The following is an 18,621-nucleotide window of genomic DNA, read 5'->3' as shown; positions in this document are numbered from 1 at the left end:
GGGCCGCCGCCGAGGCACATGGAATCTGTTGCGCTTGATATACTTTGCCCTGGCTAATGACGAGGTTCGTCTGAAACTCTTTCTAACTACACGCTTGATGGTGTGATACACAAGATTTAGCATTCATCTGCAGCATCAAATTTACTCTGACAGTCGCCTTCTTCGTGAGCCGTCCTCAGTATTCTATGAACTGTCATGTGAGACACAGGAAACCAAGTTCTTTATGATTGGTCCAGTGGCTGAAGTAAACCGTGACTGTGACCGCGTCGAGCCATACTCCTGACTATGGCATCGCTGTTAAATCAAACTGGCAACCGTACGGCCAGCGGTCTGGGTGGAAACGTTCACAAATGCGTTTCCCCCTGGAAAATGGACTGGCAGCGGAGCGACGCCCAGAATGGAAACACTCAAGAGTTTCCCTTGGTGAAGATCTCCGAGGCGCGCACGTTGGGAACGAAATCTCTGCCGGGCATTGTGTTCGACACAAGTTGTTCCCGTTCTATACTGTTTTGAGGTTTATCATAAGACTGACGCTGTGCCAAAAAAACCACAGGGTTTTCCCCCGGACGAAAAGAAAACGACTCTCCTCGACTCCGGGAGCGCATGAACGAAACACCGACGCCAGTGTCGGCAATGTTTCAGAAAGCAAAAGCAGTAGCAAGAGCAGTTCCAGAAGCGCCTTCTCATCTTCTTTCAACAACCTGGGTAGCTTTATTCAGCAGCCACGAGCTTATCGAAAACGTTGGCGTACGTGTAGCTGCGAACACAACGGGAGAGAGGAGTGCATGGAGGCAGAACGAGAATTACACAGCCGCAGTATTCATGCTCCCAATGAACGGACTTTGGCGGAATTCCCCGCACATGCGACATAAATATATATACATAATATTCAAGCTGCTGATGCGTGATTCCTGACGTAGAAAAGATGTGGGCGCATTCACGGATTTCACCTCTTCGACAATCTACCCGAGTGCCGAGGAACTCAGCACAGCAGGAACATTCCGCTGTTTCGCGAGGATACCAGGCATGCACCTTTGCCATCTAAAAAAACGCTGGAGCCCTGAAATCCTTATTACGAGTCGCAGCCGCACTGCTTCTCAACAACGCAGAGATAGTCTAGCGGCCGAAAGTCAAGACAATCCCCAAACAGCCACCAAATGTGGCGCTCTCTCCTGTTCTCTGGCGGTAGCTGGGCGCTACGAGTATTGCCTTTCGAGGGGGAGAGTTTCCTGCGTCTTGTCGCGCCGGCCTCCACGCCCCTCCTTCAACGATGCCTAAATTTGTATCTGCACTTTGTGCGCTGCGAAACTCGCGCTGTTGCGGCACGTAGGATGCTTACCTTGAGAAGAAAACAAAAAACCAGCGAAACCAGACAAACTGTGACCAGTGCGCGCACATTCCCCTGCAGGAAAGACACGAAACACGCTCGAAGCTGTGCTTCAAAGCGGTGCTTCGCAAGCGAACAGCCGCCCTCAGACACCGGGCGATCCACAGCAACTGTGCGCAAAAACGCCCTCTCTCGCGCCTCTCCCTTCGCCTGACAAGCGCCTTCTACCTGTTTTTGAGGCACAAAATCAAACGAAAACTGCTTTAAGGCCGAGAGGCCTGTACGACCCGAGTCACCTCCCTTTCAGATTACCTCATTCCCGCACGCCCTGATCGCCACACACCATCCCTTAAATCATAAATAGGATCAAATCTTCCTTGAGCGACTCGACAGGCACTAGAGATAGCGTGAAAGCTCTTTTGATTTCCATGAACGGAGTTACATATTAGATTATCTCCGCACCCATGGTATTTAGTAAGTTAACATTGAAACGTATCCAGTGTAAAGTTTGAACGTAATCCAGCTTTACGTTCTATGTTGTTGTGTTAACCAGCTGTCAGTATTTGGAGTGCAAAGGGAGTTGCAACTAAGACACCAATGTTATAAGGTAAATATACATATTGAAAGCGCTCAGCCGAGTCCTGAGCGTCTGCCCGCCGCTCACCGAATCGAGAGGAAAGGCGTGAGCTTGACGGCAACGATCCTGAAGGCAAAAAATGCAACGCGAGCCCCTCGCTTGACTCTCGAAGAATCTACAGGCGCCGCTTAGGCTTTGCACATGTGCAGTTGTGCCAAGGGCTTTGTCTCTTCGCAGAGATGCCCTTCACTCGTTTGGATTTCGTGGTAAATCACGTTTCGTAACATGCTCCCCAAACCCAGCCAACGCATACGCGACCGCCGAGCTCGTCTGAATACAGCCTCACCGGTCGCCATGCCTCCGCGCAGAAAAGAATCTGTGCTTCTGCGCGAGTGCAGGCGTCTAGGCGTTTGCACTTTGCGCTGTCAGTACGCATTCAAGTGAGTTGTGTTCTGTGAGGTGTATGGCGCAGCCTCTAGAAACCCTCTGAGTTTCCATGCTTTGAATCGCGATCCCACACTGATTGAAGCTTGGCATTCGAGAGGAAGAGGAAGCGATCGCTCGAGCGCCCTCGCTCGATTCGTCTTCTCGCTTGTTTTGCCCGAAGAAACGAGGATTTCGACAGTTGCACAGTCTCGTACACGAACCTGTTTGGCAGATTCCGGCACTCCATCGTGGCCGCGACCACGTCCAACACGCCGCTGTACTTGCGCAGCAGGCCGTGCGATCGAAGCACATACACCTCCGTCTGCCTGCGCGGCGTCTCCGCCGCCTCCTTCGCGTCTTCAGCCGCCGTGTGCTTTCTTCTTGTCCTTTTCGTCGCGCCCTGCTCGCCGTTTTCTTCTTTCTGGCTTGAGGCGCGGATCGCCTCACTTTTCTGCGCAGGCGCGCGGCCTCTCTGTCGGTCCCAGAGAAGTCTGAACTCACACACAGGCACCGAAACAGACACAAACAATGCGCAAGTTACATACTTTTGGAATATAATTTCTTTCCAATCCACAGGAAACAAAGCGGATGCGACGAGACCTCGAGGCGCGGGGCGACGCCAGAAGTGAACGCCGAGGAGACCTCACGGCTGCCCACCTCACGCCGTCGTAGACGCTGATGTGGTTCGGGTGGCTCGACACTCCGCTCGCGTCGAAGGTGAAGATCTGAGCAGAAACAAACACGACAGCATTCGAAAAGCAAACGCGGCGTGCGTCGGCGATCTGCTTTTCGCCTGTTTCGGCGGTCACGACCAAACTTGATACGATACGACAGCGCGAACAGCCTTCGCCACAAGAGAGCCACGCTCGTCGCAAGGCAGGTATTAACCTGCTTTACCCGCCACCGTACAGCCGTCTCAACCCGTGTGTATAGACGCACATACGCAGATATATATATATATCTATATATGCGCCCGTGGGGTCCCCCTCACCTCAGAATCCGTCTCTCATCCTACGGTGCACATGTAAACATATATATACATAAATATATATAAATATGTATATATGTAGCTCTACTGCACAGCGCCTTCAGCCTTCGACTTACCCTAGGCCTGCACGTGTTGTAAGACTAAGCAGCGGCGCGCTCCTTCCTCCGTTCCCCTCACCCTCAGCCTTGGGGTGCTTCTCTATGTATGCATGGATGCACATCTCCCGAGCAAAGCGAGAGACCCGCGCGTGTGGCATCTGGCCTCGCGTCAAAAGTATCTCGAAACTATCTCGCAGACATCGTTGCCGGCGAAGACAGCATCTGCCGCCTGCACAAGGAGACGCTCACGGCCCCGGGCGACCGATTTCCCGCTCGGACTCACAGTGGAGATGTCTTTGTCTGCGACGAACTCCGCAACGAGGTCTGCGACGCGCTCCGCAGGCCAGGTCTGCCAGCCATCTTGTAGCGTTGTTTCGTCCACGAGAGTCACGCGCTCGCGCCCGACGCTGAGAACGTCTGCGGCTGCCAGGATCTCCTTCGCCCTCACAGGTCCTCGCCCGTCTGCGTTCCCTGAAAAAACCCGAAAACTCGCGCAGAATTGCGCGCATGCGGAGCGGCTCGCGAAGGAAGAGACAGATGCACAGGCAGACAGGCAGACAGAGGAGCTCCTGCATCGGCGGCGCGGCCTCAAGAAAACGCCCGCGTCCCTCGTCGGCGAAGAGAAGAGGGCGTTGAGATGCGAGGATTCAACCCAGTGCAGTCGAAAAGCACAGAAACACGCAGAAAAAAGGAGGGCACGCCATCCACACGGACGTGCAGGGGAAGGAGTGTGAGGCCTGAATGAGTGAGCCGCCGGGGGAGTTCGAGAGAGCGCGGAAGAAAAACGCAGGTCTCCGGCGGCCGAGACGACTCACAAAAACTGGGGAGAGAACACGCGCCTTTCCTGGAGGTGCAAGCAGAAGTCTGCATCCCCCGGCACACAAGTACAGATGAACTGGCATTCACATCAATGCTGAGACGATACCCTGTGCACTGGCGTTGGTGAAGGACGCAAATGAGACAACAATACTCAGGCATACGCATACACATATGTATATCGTATACATACGTAAATATATTTATGTTTACATTTACATACAGCTACGTAGATAAATCTGTATATGTATAAGTGAATGAAGGAAGCCCGGTGGGGGCATCGTACCGGTGGAGAGACAGAGGAGGAAGACTTCGACGCGCTCGGGGAAGTCGCGAAGCAGCGACAGCGTCGGCGAGTAGAACATCACCTCGTCATCCGGATGCGCGACAACGAGGGCGACTCTGTGTTTGTCGTTTTCCGCAGGCGCGTCGTCTTTTTCCGCGCACACATCGCCGCGCCCTCCTTCGCCCGCCCTTCGCTCTTTGTTGCCTTCGGCCGCCTTCGGCTGTTTGATTTCCGCGGCGTCTGACGCGTCCTCTGCGCGAGCGTTTAGGAGCACGCGCAGAAAGCGCTTTGAGTGCGACACCTGCGCATGCAAAAGAGTAGAGAGGAGAGATACCGCGACAGAGAAAAGCGGCACGAGGACAAGAAGGAGATCTGCCACACTCTGCATCCCGGAAAAGCCCGACGCAGGCGAGGCCGCGACTCGCGAATGCCGCGCGAGACGCCGCTGAATCCGCTCCATGAAGCAAAGGCAGAGAAGACAAAGCGAGAAAGAAGACGGCAGACTAGAAGAGGAGAGGGGGATCTGTGCCAGGGTGGAGCGATACACGCTGACCTGAGAAGCGACAGCGGCGAGAAAAAGTCGGCGTCGAACGGGCAAAGCGAGGAAACGCCAAGGCCAGCTGCCGCTCACCAACCAAGAGACGGCGACGGAGAATCGAAGACACGGAGGAAGGGAGAGAGAAAAACGAACAAACACAGCACTTGGAAGGCGAGAACGAGACGAAGGAGGAGACAGCCACGGTAGCGCGAAAATGCGAGCGGAGAAGACAAGCGAGTCGAAACGCCGAGGACAGACGGAATAACACGCGGAGAGATCCCTCCACGGGGGAACGCTCTTTCGGGTCTTCAGTTCTTCACTTTCAGGATTTTCTTCTTCTCGCGGCGAGACTCGTCTGCAGTGAAGGAAAGGTAGAAATCGCAGCGAGATTCGCGCGAGTAGCTCCAAAACACCCTTTCCTGTTGGCAGAGGCCGGGAAGGGCGTCAAAACACGCACAGCAAGCTCGCGGCAGAGCCTCTAAACGGACACGAATGTCTCAAAAAACCAGTTCGAGTTTTGTGTGTAATTCCTCGTCAGCAGAGGCAAGACATCGAGCCACATCCATTGCCAAGCGCTGCGCAGCGCATGCCAACTTTTTTCAAATACGCGGGCGACGAGACGCAGCGATTTGCGCAGGGGCCTCGCCGACGCACGTGGTTTCCAGAAGCGACGAAAACAATCGCGAAAAAATTGAAGAAATCCGATCATTTCTTCCAAACAAACCGACGAAGAGCTCGCCAAAGAGGGTTCGAGAAGAGAAAAGCTCAGAGACACGACGCGAGTCGCACGGCTCTTTGCCGCCGCCCCCGTCTCCCGCGTGGAGCCCGCTCGCCAGCCGGCGCGGCGCTTCAATCTTCCGAATCTTTCAAACCTGCAACACAATCTCTCTCTGCTCTGAACTGCTTCCTCTCTTTTCTTCGGTGTCTCAGCGCCTCAGCGCTGCAGCTTCACCACTCTTCGTGTTTGCATCTCTCAGTTTGCGACAACGGCTTTAGAATCGCTTGACTCACGTGGAGGGAGCTCGAGCCGGCATGTAAAAACGTTTTTCGTCTCAACCGCAGTTGCCTCGGACGGACGCAGCGCGACCCGAGAGCTGAATGCGCGAAGGCTGAGGTGAACGCAGCGAGAGACAGCTTCCCAGTTGAGAGTCTTTTCTGCCGTTTCAACACATCTAGGGCGACAGACTCACGCGTGTGGATCTACTTGTGAAGATAGATGCGCCGCATCCACCTATGTATATAGCGGCAGGATCTAGGTTGCCATCTAACTGTACCGACATATATACGTATCAAATATATATATATATATATGCCTGTATATATATACGTGACGCTCTTTGAAGCGTAGGTTTATGGACTTTGAAGCGAGTTTCACTCGAGATGAACAGCATCGTGCGCCGCGCCAGTCTTCACGCCCCGCGTTGTGCGCGACCGGCTGCACACAGCGGAGACCTCACCATTGGGGAAAATGCTTGACTCTCGAACACGTGCCAAGGACCATAGTAAATACACATAAATAAATATATATGTATGCATTTGCATGCAGAAAGACGTCTCCTTTTTCGCAGGTTCAAGGGAGCGCAAGAGGCGACGGCATATATCGCACCATCGACGGCCTGCCCTCGAGGGGGCGGGCGCGCTTCGCCCAGAGAACCCGGATCCACGAATGCAAGATCAATCGGAAAAAAAAAGAACTGGAGAAAAGACAAACTCGCAACACAGAGGTGAGGTTGCGCAGCCTTAGGACGGGCTCCTCTCACGCTGCCTCGCTCCACCGGGAAGACAGAGGACGCTCATGCCTCCACTCCGCGTGGATTTTCCGCTCTCTGTGCACATGCGCGCTTTACTGCTCAACGCCCGGCTGACACAAGGCCGCGCGATGCTGCGCGAATCTCGAGGGATGCGTCTTTGCCCTTGAAGTCCCGTTCGATCGCTACTGCGCTTCGGTCTTCTGCGACCTTCGCCGCGCCTCGATGAATGCGCTAAGCTGCTTCCACTGCTTTAAGTCTGCCAGGTGTGCAGGCGCCGGCACCCGCTGCTTGAAGTCCTTCCCGATGAGAGAGTCGTAAAGCACCACGTTCTCCTCTTCCAAGATCTTCTCAAATTCGTCCACGTCCTGAGGGCGAAGTGCACGCGCAAAAGACACGTGAGCCGCCGCACTCAAGCTCGCACCGAAACACGCACTCCGCAAATCCCTCCATCTGCCTAGTGCATACATATATACAATGGAATTACAGTCATACGAAAATTATGTATATACATGTTTCTATACTGGCACACATACGAGGTGCGGCGCGAAGATGGGTACACATCCGGGTCTACGGCATATGCAGGCAACACGACCAGGCTTACGCATGCAAACGAGATCATCTGCTTGACGATTGAATATATATACATATACAGATTAGGGACGGCGGATAGAGCGGCTATCACGCATGACACATGCGCTCGAAATGGCGTGCAAAGCGTGAAAGCAGAGATGACTCCCCGTATGACTCACGACACCTTTGGAGAGTCTGCTTGCTGCATTTGTTTTCTCACCTGCGGACTCATCGACGGAAGTTCTTGGTCTGCGTAGGCGCCGAGGAGGAGGTCGATCTCAGCCCAGCCTCTCTGAGGACAGCAAACGCAACACGGCAAACTGGACACTTCGAAAAAACTTGCGAAGAAAGGACTTTACAAAGTCAAGACACGAAGGAGGAACGCCACAGCGAGTCAGAGTAAGGAGAAGGGATCCTCAGAAGAAAAAGCTCTCCTTTTCGAGAGGAAATGCTTCAAATATCTCAGTCTCCCTCCCTCAAACCAGGCCGCAACAGGGCTAAGACACAGAGCCGCACACAGACAGAAGAGAGAGAGGAAGAAAAGAGATTGCGAAGCCGAGAGGCACGCGAACCGCGGAGGCGGCGCAGCGCGGGCAGAGACTTCCTCCAGTAGAAGCTGCGCGATTAGAAGCAAACTACAAGGTTTTTCGGGAATTTCTAAAATCCACACAGCAATGTCGGCGTGGCCCAGACCTTTCAGCGCCTGCACCGCAGCGATCCCACTTTGCTAGGGGCGCCTTATGTGTCACATTTCGAGTCGTTTCAGACTTTTTTCGCTTTCTCGCCTTCGTTTTGACGCCTCGCACCTGCTTGGATCTGTACATGATGCGCTTGAGGCGCGCGGAGCTCCTGATGCTGTTCGTTGCATCGGTGCCGCAGATGCCCTCCTTCAGCGAGAGCGACGCAAAGGTTCGAGTCTCGCAAGCACGAGGCTCGTTCGCCCACGAGAAAAAAGACGATGCTGCAGAAGCGAGAAGAGGACAAAAGGAGGCGGAGGAAAACGCCTCAACACGCGTCGAGCGACCCGCGAACAACTCCGGAGCGCGGCAGGAAGGCCGCAGCTGCGCCGCGCTGAGCCGCGACCCGCCGCGGAGGCATACAGAGAGGACACGCGGAGAGAGAAGCTGCGCACGACTCGGCATTGTGGTGCAGCAGCGAAAACCGAAAAAACGTCGCAGTAAAAAATCGGCGTAAAAGGATCCGCGCCGCGCTGGAGAGGAGACCGGGAGGGGCGCGAGGCCGCGGGACGAAAGCCGAAGGCGAGGCGATATGAAGAAGCCGCTCAAAAAAGCGACTTGTGAGAGGATAAAGAGGACGGCTGAAGGAAGAAAACACACGAACTAGGATCTCGGAGGGTTCGCGGATGCCGAGAACCAAGCGGGCGAAGAGAGTAGAAGAAAACAGGCAGCACTCGAGATAGAGTCAGGAACGAACTTGCCGAAGTCGGAGGATCCTTTTTTTTCCGAGCATACTTCTCGATACAGATGATGTGCAGCTGAGAGCCTGACGAAAGAAGCTACTTTTCCTCGTTTCAGGGTTTCTAACCGTCAGACTCTGCGATGCACACTACGTTTGCCTCCAATTCGCGCCGCGTCTGCCACGCTCCGCATAGGAAACTGATTTAAAGCGTTTCTTCTTCCAGTTCGGCACAAGCGCTTTGCGCGGCGAGGCGGAAACATCGAAAATTCACTCAAATCCAAGCACAAATTTCTTCAGTCAAGCGACGCACAGGGAGCTGGCGCAGACCTTCGCCGAGTTGCGAAATGAATCTCCTCTTGTATGAAAATGACGCAGAAAAGACGAGCGAGTGCGAAGCGTGGCGCAATGAGGTGAGGAACGGGTGTGTCTTTTCGGTTGGCTGCATCCGAGTTCGCGAAATTTTGAGAGGAACCGCGACCGAAGCGAGTGTCCCGTGATGCCGCTTTTTCCGCATGCGCATGTCGCGGGCATGCACATACAGCAAGGCAATGCATATATAAATACGCGGATGTGCATGTAGCCACACTGTCGATTATCAGTTCCGATTAACGACATCTGCATCTTAGTTTCATTCGGCGCACGCGTCTAAAACGAAGGGAATTCTATTCGCATTCGGCGCATGGTGATTCGGCGGAGGTGGACGCCAGTCTAGGGCATACGCGGTCGCACAATATGTGCCTATTTGGCTCCTGAGTTTATTTAAGAAGTCCTTTGTTTACAACTTGTACCGTCACTTCCAGGAACGTATTGTTAAATCCGATGATCTTACGTGTTCACTCAACTCGAACAAAAACAGACATTGCAGTTTTTAGACTACGAAGACGTCTTCGGATGTGAGATACAGACGACCAAGGTCTTACGATTGCAGCTGTCGGTCTAGAGGTAGACACCCGAGCTTCTTTCTCTGCCGTGATCGAGCAGGAAAAAAAGGCGCGCCTTTCTGCGCAGAAGACACGTACACACATACAAATATGGTTCCCTAAAGAGGACTTGAATTTACATATATGTATATATATGGAAATTCATAGGGCACGATCACGCGGCAGATAAAACGTGCAGAGGATTGCTAGTTCGTTTGGAGGTCGTTCAGGTGCAGCGCGGTCCAGCGGAAGAAAGACGCAGGTGGCTCCATGTGGTGGACTACTGCCGGACACGTTTGCGTGTCTTCACGATCAGATTTGGGGAAAAGAGTCTCGCGCTTCTGTGGCTGTTTTCACCAGCTGATAACTCTCAGGGAGGCTTGGCCCTGCAGCGCAAGCGGGAAAAGGCTTCGAACACTCGCGAGTTGCGTGACTTCTCCCGTGCGCGCTAGCTCGACAATTTCGCACACTCAACTGAACACCCTGCGCAGTTTTTACAACGCAGTTTGCTTTCGCCAGTCTGAGATGTCATCTCAGGGCTTGGTGGCTCTTCCAGAAATAGAACTTTCTTCGTTGAAAGATGCGGTTTTTCAAAGGTTTCGGACGGAGCGTGTTCAACCGTTCCCGAGGGGAGAAACAAGAAAAAACTGTTTGCGTTGGAAGCCAACAAGAATTGCCTCACAGACGAGAACGCGAAAGCAGCGCCCGAGCACCGGGTACTCCACAAGTTGCAAACCAGGACGACCGGCGGGGCGAGCGCTCCAAAGCGCACAAGAGGTAATATCGCAGAGACAGTTCATGAACGTACACGTGCGCATGCATACAACTATATATATGTATATATATGCCTACATATGCGCTTTTTCGAATGAGATAAACGGCTGGCGCGTTAGTTTGAAACGCACGCACAACGCCGCGCACGCGGAGCGCGGCACGAGGAAAAATGGAACGGATTCGTCTTTTTAGCGAGATGCGAAGAGAGACGTGTGTCTATTTTTTGCGGCGCGCCTGAAAGAGAGACTGTTTCATGCGATGCATCGTCGTGTCCACTTCAGCCAAGCGCTGCTCCAACTGCTGCATCTGCTGGCGCTCCTTCACGGTTCGGCCTGCAAGACAGGAGAAACCCAGACGCACGCCCTGTGCTTCCCAGCGTTTCCTCTACAACCACACGCAGGAAATGCCAAACTGCATGCCAATGACTTCAAGCACATATACATACATACACATACATATATACATATATGTATGTGGATGTACGTACGCCCATATATATACAGCATGTTAACCTACGCAGCACGGCGCTTCAGCCCTGACTACTGTTGCCGAAGATTCGTGACGAGGGACACACAGGAGCATGCGTCGGGTGTTGGAGGCGAGCCCCCCTGAGCGACGGCTTTTCAGACCCGTGTCTCGCTCACCTCGCGCGGCAGGAATGCGACTCAACTCGCTTTCGATGCGTCTGCGCTCGGTGGACAGCAGCTGCAGATACACGCACGCGACAGGCGATTATTTTTCGGCTGTAGAAACAGAAAACCTGTAGAAATTTCGATGTGCCTTTTCTACGGCGCATAAGGGCGTCCCCGATAACAGCGAATCAGACATGACTTCCAAAAAAAGCCTTCTGTGACGACACACCGGGCGACGCCTGCAGGCGGCTGTCGACGTGCCCTCAACTCCACGGCGCCGAAAAGACTCTGCACACGAGAATGCCGCTTAAGCCCTCACCAGAAGTTGCCGTTCGAGCGAAGCAACTTGCTCGGGCGTCTGGACTCTCTCGAGATGTCTGGCGTTGCCTCGAGTCGCTCGCTCCTCCAGGCCCCCAGCCCACGCGACGGGTGTCTTGCTGTCCGCGCCGTTGTACATGTAGGACGGATGGTCGCCTCTGAAGAAATACGCAGATTGCGTGCTCACCATAGACAGTAAAATTCCCTGCTTCACGCACCATAATGAGAGCGACTTCGCAAAACAACACCTTCGAGCACCCTCAAGCAACCTCTCGGACGCGGACTCACAATCCCATCGTCAATGCACCGCCTCACTCCCTTCAGCGCCGGCGTCTCTCCTGGAGTTCGGTATCTGCGCGTCCCCAGCAAAGCCGCTGCATTGCCGCGACGTCGCCCCGCGCCCAACGCGTGTCTCCGCCTCCGTCTAGGAGTAAAAATGCAGGTCTCCCGCTTCTATCGCTCTTTATCATTAATCTCTATGTGCGTAATACGTCTGCCAGCGGGCGCCTGGTTGTCGCCCCCCGGGCGCGCGAGGGACCTGCGCATGCAGACCGTCGTCGCTGCCGCGGCGCGAGGGTCTCCGCTTTCGGGGAGACTCACGTGAGGCCAAGGCGCGAGGCGACGGATGGGTAGTGCACATGCTCAAGCGGATTGGTCGCGTCAGATACGAAAGGCGAAGGCTGCGTGCACCGCCCAGTCGGGTTGTTGGTCGTCGAGCATCGCAGGGCGCCGTAGGGCACGAGGCTTCCAGGCGCGTCGAGGGCGCCTGCGTGCTGCGGCTGGACGATAGACGGCTCGGTGAGGCATCTCACCTGAGGCAGAAACGGCGCACACACGCACAGCTTCGCGGGGGCCTGGTGCGAATGCGAAAGCGCTAGAGCCGCCGAGCACGCCCGCGACTCGCAGCAGGCGACACCCCCGGCAGCGCTGAGAGCGACCGCGCGTTTTGTGGCAAAAGAGACACGCCGACCCCACGAGAGATGCAAATACATGAATGCAGATAGATATAAATATGCGTCGAGCGGAGACGCCGCGCGGAGGCGCGCCAGTCGTTAGGAGGCGCAGAGGATGGAACAAAGGAGAGGGAGAGGACTGAAGGAGCAGAGCCCCGCTTACCCGTCCATCGGACGTGAAGCATCGGCGGTTCATCGGGCCTGTGAGCGACGAGCATACGGCCGCATTGTTTTCGTTCAAGCTGGGATCCGCCGCAGTTCCGATGCGCGCGGCGGCGCCGAGAGGGGCGGGCGACTGCAGGGCCCACAGAGAGACAGAGAGAGACACCTGCCGGGATGGAGGACCCCTAAACTTCACTCGCGACCAAACAAGACAGACGCGCGCGCGGCCAAAGAGCGGTGATTGACAGAAACGACGATGGAAAAGTTCTCGGCCGTCTCACAGAGGTGCAGTTTACGCCTTCCTCAAAAAAACCGAATCCGCATTCGCAAGGGCCTCAAGAATATGTGACGACCTCGAGGCCGCTCGCCACTCAAATCGCACGCCGATCCGACACGCATGCAGCGATTCGTGGCTCGGAGGTTTTTCGAGAACTCAAATCGACGCACAGCACTTACCTCGGGGCCGTAGCTGCGCGTCACCAGAGGATTTTCGGGAGACGGCGTCGTGGAGAGCGTCGTCGGCCTCGTCGGCGTGTACGGAGGCAGCGCGCCTGTCGCTGCTCCCAGGAAGCACACGCCCGTCAAGCAAGAAGCCTTTCAAAGCGCCGCATGCAGCAGCAACGGAACCCACCCGCTGCGGGCGAGCGACCAGCCAATGCCGTGGCGCAGGCCCCCAGACGCAGATGGAGGAGCGAAGGACAATCACGCTGGAGCGCCGCACGAGCGGCAGCCGCACTCCGAAGCCAAATGACCGATCCACGCGGGAGCACAAGAGCCCTGCGGCGAGAACTAATCTACGCTGAAAGCCCCGTAAGTGGGAACCGACATGGACGGAAGCCTGACGCTGAAGGAGAGAGGGCGGAAAATGGCAGCTCAAGACTCGCCAGGGTTACCTGCGGAGTTGCGCTCTTTGATGAGGCGATTCACTTCCTTGCGCAGATCCACGTTCTCCTGTTTGAGGACGATCAAGTCATTGTGAAGCGCCTGCTGATCCAGCCTTGTGGTGTGCCCTTCTTTGCTGCAGCAAAACGCCAGCGGCATGCGACCGACATAGCGGTAAACCGGACGCACTGGGTGTAGAAGGCCCCGCGTCTCGCCCGAATCCAGAAAGCAACAGGCACGCGCCAGAAAGGCGCTGAAGAGGGAAAAACGGTGACTCACTTCTGATGGCGAAGTTCCGCCAGCAGTGTGGCGTTCTCGTCTCTGAGGTGCTCGACCTCGATCCTGCACACGTGGCAGTGCAAATGTGGCAGCTTTGAAAAATGGAGAAATCGCAAACTTGCCGAAAAAGAGTCGGGTGTTCGAGAATATACATGGTGAGTCATTTCCGACAGAGGCGAACGTGCCGAGCGGCAGCTGCAAAACGCGTGGCGACGTCTGCGGGCATCCAAGGCGACTGAATCTCTTCGTCTACACCCACAGAGAGAAAATGATACACTACACGCAACGCGGTCGCGCACGCTTTGGGCGCTTCCCAGATTCCGTAAGTGAATCTCAATAGATGCACATACAAGATCTATATATACATAATTAGCGTGATGGTGCTTAAAACTCCCCTCTTAGGTAGACATGAGGATAAAACAGCTTCCAGATCTGCTTGAGTTCACTCGGGTGAGAAGACTGACTTCTGGCTTTCGTAGTCTTGGCGCAGCGTGCGGTATTGCCACTCAATAGTCTCCAAGTGCTTCAGGCGCTGCGCACATCGTGAGCATCACAAAGCAAGTCCTGTAAACATTTTTTGCCACATGACGCACCCACGCGGGCGCTCGAGGCAGAAAATCGGAAGAAAAGGTGGCACACAGGGAAAAAAACGAGGACGGAAAGCACGAATACCAAGACGGAAATCGCAAAGATCGCCTCACAGCGCCATGGAGGCATGTGCAGCGTGACTGCGCCACGGGGCGACGCGAGAGCGGTGGGGCGGAGCTGAGGATTCGCACATATCAGATGCAGAATCAGATCAGTCGAAAACCACCGCCTTCCGGTGATGATCTTACATTGCGGAGAGACGTGATTTCGTCGGCGTCGCGGCGTTCGATATCCTCCTTTTCTTCCTGGAGCCTCTCCACGCGCTGAGACAATTGCTGTCTGAGGAAAACAAACCCAGCGAACCAGCCCATCCAGTCAACGCGATGAGCTAGGCGAAACCGCAGCAGCTGCTCTCCAGCTCTTTCCATGTAGCGCAAACGACGCTGTCCAAAAGTTCTTCTGAACTGATGCATAAATATCAAATAAATTTATAGTATTTATATAAACAAGAATTTGGGGAAATTTGTTTAAATCAAATAGAGGCGGACGTGCGAGCTGAGAATCGGCTCAACGGCCGAGTACGCAGCAGTGATCCGGCTCTTGCCGTGGCTCCGCCCACTCGCAGAAAAAGACTCGGAAACGCGAAGAGACACTCACGCGGAAAGTCGCTCTCGCGAATGTACAGAGAGCTCACAACGCGTACGCAATCTACACAAGCGACGAGCCGGCTGGCAATAGCACTTTGTAGGCTACTGCTTGCTCCAGTATCCCGTTTAACAGTAGCCGTCCCCCTCGCTCTGCGGGCGCGGCCTCAACCCGACGCGCATGCGACCACAGACTGACCGTTCCTCCTCTCTGTTCTTGTCGGCGCCGATCTTCTGCTCTAGATTCTTCCCGTGCCGAATCGCGTTGTCAAGCTCGTTCTGCAGGTGCGCGTTGGCTGCGTGGAGCCCCGCTTGGCGCTCCTGGACTTCCCGAAGCTCCGCGGCGACCTGAACGAAGGGCACGCGCGACAAGCAGCATGTACCAAGTGCGAGCGGGAGAATGTTTATGAGCCAGGCGCGGAAGACAAAGGTGGCGCGGAGGTACACAGATCTGGGAGTGCCAAAGGGAAAGGAAGGCATCATGAGTCGCCTCGCAGCCTGAGGCATTCGTCGAGAGAGTGCCGAGATAGAGAATGCGGACGAGCTCGGCTTCTGCGCACCCGTGCCTTCAAGAGGCTGAACGGCTCTGACAGAGCCCGGCTGTGGTGAGAGGGCTCGACTCGTGTGGCGTATTCCCCGCGTTTTCCACCGTCGCCGCCGACTCGGCGAGCCGCCAGGAGCGCCACCACTGTCGAGAGCGGCCGCAGCCCCGCCGGCACAAGGCACTGGTTCCCCCATTCGCCTCACTCGCTTCCACTCGCGCTCAGCGGTCGCGCGCTTCTCCTCAGAGACCTCGATCTCTCTCTCGAGTCCTCTTCGCTTCTGAGCGAAATTCGCCGCTAGCTGCTGCTCGTGCTGCAGCTGCAGCTGCAGTCTGTCGTTGGTGGCCGTCACGCGGTCGAGCCGCAACTGCAGATCCTCCTCCTTCGCGCGATGCGTGCAGGCCTGCTTCTCGAGAGGCGTCAGCGCCGCGTGCAAGTTCGCGTTCTCGGTCTCCAAGGTCTGCACCTTCGCCAGCAGAGCCTAAAACATACGGTGACCGCCGAGAAAGCACACACAGGGAGATCAGACACACGCCAGAGTCAGAAACGACTCTGTGGGGCCCTCGGGAGCGCTCTCCGCGACCCGACGGGCACCCCAGCAGAAGGTGCAGGAGACGAGAGGACGCCGCGGCTAGGCACCACGAGGCGCGCAACCGCGGCATCAGAAGAACCAGAAGCTGTTCAAACGGCAACGGCGAGCTCGTGTCTATGCCTGTCGAGGCCTTCGAGGCGAAAACAACTGAGCCGACTGCAAACGGCGGACCACGCTGCGAATGTGACCCGAGGCTGCCCTGCCTTCTCTCTTTCAAAGCTTGCCGCACCTCGCGTTCGCTTTGAAGAAGGCGCAAGTCCTGCGTCACCTTCTGCAGGTGTTGCTCCTTGGTGCTGACGGCCCGCTGTAGTCGCTGCGTTTCTTCTTGGGCATCTGTCTTGGACTCGGAGATGCAGCGGATCTCAGCCAGCGCCTGGCGCTGGCGCTCATGCATCTGCGAGAGAAGCTCCTTCTCTTGCTCCTGAAGCTCAAACACCAGCCGCCGACTATACTCCCGCGACAGCTGCGCAGGACGGACAGCACACAGGCAGGAACACAGAATGTCGCAGGCGCGCACAAGCCTCAGCCAAACCTCAGAGAGCCCACGGCCCAAACGCCTTTTGAAAAACTATGAAAGAGAGTGACAATACGACTGTCACAGGCAGACGTTGATGTGTGCTGGCTCATGGCGACGGCCTGCGACTGGGAGATCCTCGGGCATTCCACGCTCGCTGAATATGCAATGTCCATCGTTTCAGCACAACGCCTTTGAGCAGGGGAAAACGAACGCATGGTTGTCGCACTCACGCCGCCCCGCTCCTCCCCGCTAAAGGCGCGCGTTGGTGTGAGGTGCCTCTCTGCGCCCAGACAGCGCACACCCCTTTCTTTCGGCTCACGCACTTTTTCGGTTTCGTGTGCGAGGGCTTTCTCGAGTTCTCTCTTATGTTCAGCCCGGAGGCGCCTTTCGCGGTCGATCCACTCCTCCTCCATCCTCTCTTGCATTTCTGTGAGGCCTCTCGGGAAGGGGAACTGGGCGGGAGGCGCGCCGCCTTCGCCGCGGCGCTCGTCGACCCAGCGGCTGCGGCTATACACGACGGGATCGGCAACGTCGACCCTCGCGGTGCCGTTTTCTGCGTCGACCTTCTCCGTCCCCAGTTTTCGTCCCCTGCGAGGGCCGCCGCTCGCCTCAGGCAGCACCAGCGTATCCCCCCCCGCCCCCCACTCCGCGGCGGGTTCCTCCACGGCGCTGGAGACACGCGTCGAGGCCGCCGCAGCCGGCGGGATGGAGCTCGCGGTGGCCTCCCTTCCGCCTCTCCGCTCGTCGGAGACCGCGACAGGCAGGGCCTGCTCTTCGACGGTCACTTTGCACTCGATTTTGTCTGCGTCTGCGCCGATGGCCGCCGCTGCTGCGGCAGCGGCGGCGCTCGCCGCAGCGAAGCGGACTGCCGCCCGCTCCTGCCGATCTTGGTCCCGGCGGATGCGCTCCACTACCTCGCTGTACCCGACCGGGCGAGCGGGCTGTCGGACGTCGATGCGGAAGCGACTGCGGCCGTCGCGGTCTTCGCCTGCGGGGCTGGAACTCGAGTCTGCGCCAAGCATCCGGCGCCCGCTAAACGAAATGTCGCCGGGCGCCGACGCGGATAGGTCAATCGGCTTGCCAATTTCGCCGAAAAACCGATCCAGGTCTTCCTTTTGCCGCGCGCTACTGAGGAGCTTCGGCCCCGCGCCCGGCGACGGCGACGGCGTCGCCGGCGCCGGCTTGGCGGCGGCAGCGGTCGCCGACGGCAGACTCAGTTCGTCGTCGATTCGCCGCGTGAAGGCAGGAAAATAGCTGTCGAGGCGTTTGTCGTCAGGCGAGACCGAAGGATCAAACAGCATCTGCTGATGGATGTTCAGGGCCTGGAGCTCCGACCCGAGGTTGTTCAGGTCGCGCCCGCCGGCGGGCGCGGGCGGCGGCGCCTCCCGCCCAGGGCGCGCGCCGCGCGGCGGAGAGAGACCTGAAGTTTTTCCGCCTCGCGCCAGAAGCAAGGGATTTTCCGTAGCCATCTCAGAGAAGAAAATGACCGCAAGGAGCTACAGCAAGCAAAGGGGAAGGAAACAGAAGCGGTCGTCGCCCGTGTCGCACTCCAAGCGACTCGCGAGCGCGTGACAAGCAGAGGCAGGCGCGGCGGCGGACACCGTGGCGAAGGAATGCTGTGACGCAGAGGTTGGCTTCGGCAGACACCCCAGAAAGATTGGAATTAACGAAGTAACCCAGGGTGCCATTGCAGCGAGCCACAAGGCGCAAGCCTTGCAAGGGCGTAAGCAGACAAGCGCGCCGTTTTAGGGTTTATAGGATGCGCCTGGCTGACCGAAGACCCGTTGGAGGTCCACAAAAATCGGGGATTTGTTTTGAGGAGCTGCGAGCGCGAGTAATGAGCCTGTTGGCTTCATGGCCAGAAGGGACGACGTGGCTCGCCAAAGAAAAGAGGGAGTCACCAGGGTGGAGGGCTCAGATGTAGAGATCCGCGAAGCAGGGTATGACCAGCGAAGACAGGAGAAGACAAACTGGAACGAGCAGGCGATCACGAGGGGAGGATTTTTTCAATAGATCAAAACG

General features: G+C 56.4%; 3 protein-coding genes across 3 annotated transcripts; all 3 read right to left on the bottom strand.

Moving 5' to 3' along the window:
* Positions 1 to 711: 711 nt before the first annotated feature.
* BESB_084140 (N-acetylglucosaminylphosphatidylinositol deacetylase) lies at positions 712 to 4,978 on the bottom strand (the record flags this gene model as incomplete). Its single annotated transcript, XM_029366764.1, has 7 exons — positions 712 to 757; positions 1,340 to 1,402; positions 1,992 to 2,030; positions 2,552 to 2,821; positions 2,988 to 3,055; positions 3,700 to 3,887; positions 4,519 to 4,978. 7 exons carry the CDS (start codon positions 4,976 to 4,978, stop codon positions 712 to 714), a joined length of 1,134 nt encoding a protein of 377 aa, XP_029217224.1.
* A 2,011-nt stretch (positions 4,979 to 6,989) lies between these two features.
* On the bottom strand, positions 6,990 to 8,519 carry BESB_084130 (TPR repeat region protein; the record flags this gene model as incomplete). The annotated part of the gene is made up of 3 exons (XM_029366763.1): positions 6,990 to 7,172; positions 7,598 to 7,669; positions 8,184 to 8,519. The coding sequence occupies 3 exons, from the start codon at positions 8,517 to 8,519 to the stop codon at positions 6,990 to 6,992; spliced, it is 591 nt and encodes a 196-aa protein (XP_029217223.1).
* A 2,187-nt stretch (positions 8,520 to 10,706) lies between these two features.
* On the bottom strand, positions 10,707 to 18,068 carry BESB_084120 (uncharacterized protein; the record flags this gene model as incomplete). Its single annotated transcript, XM_029366762.1, has 14 exons — positions 10,707 to 10,822; positions 11,135 to 11,195; positions 11,442 to 11,598; positions 12,041 to 12,252; positions 12,557 to 12,688; positions 13,012 to 13,115; positions 13,449 to 13,573; positions 13,717 to 13,779; positions 14,181 to 14,248; positions 14,553 to 14,643; positions 15,148 to 15,296; positions 15,696 to 15,971; positions 16,312 to 16,545; positions 16,923 to 18,068. 14 exons carry the CDS (start codon positions 18,066 to 18,068, stop codon positions 10,707 to 10,709), a joined length of 2,934 nt encoding a protein of 977 aa, XP_029217222.1.
* Between the last annotated feature and the right edge of the window lie 553 nt (positions 18,069 to 18,621).

The sequence above is a fragment of the Besnoitia besnoiti genome, chromosome VIII, assembly GCF_002563875.1.
Source record: "Besnoitia besnoiti strain Bb-Ger1 chromosome VIII, whole genome shotgun sequence".
NCBI lineage: Eukaryota > Apicomplexa > Conoidasida > Eucoccidiorida > Sarcocystidae > Besnoitia > Besnoitia besnoiti.
The sequence above is the reverse complement of the archived record's forward strand: the minus strand, read 5'-3'. Positions and strand labels throughout refer to the sequence as shown.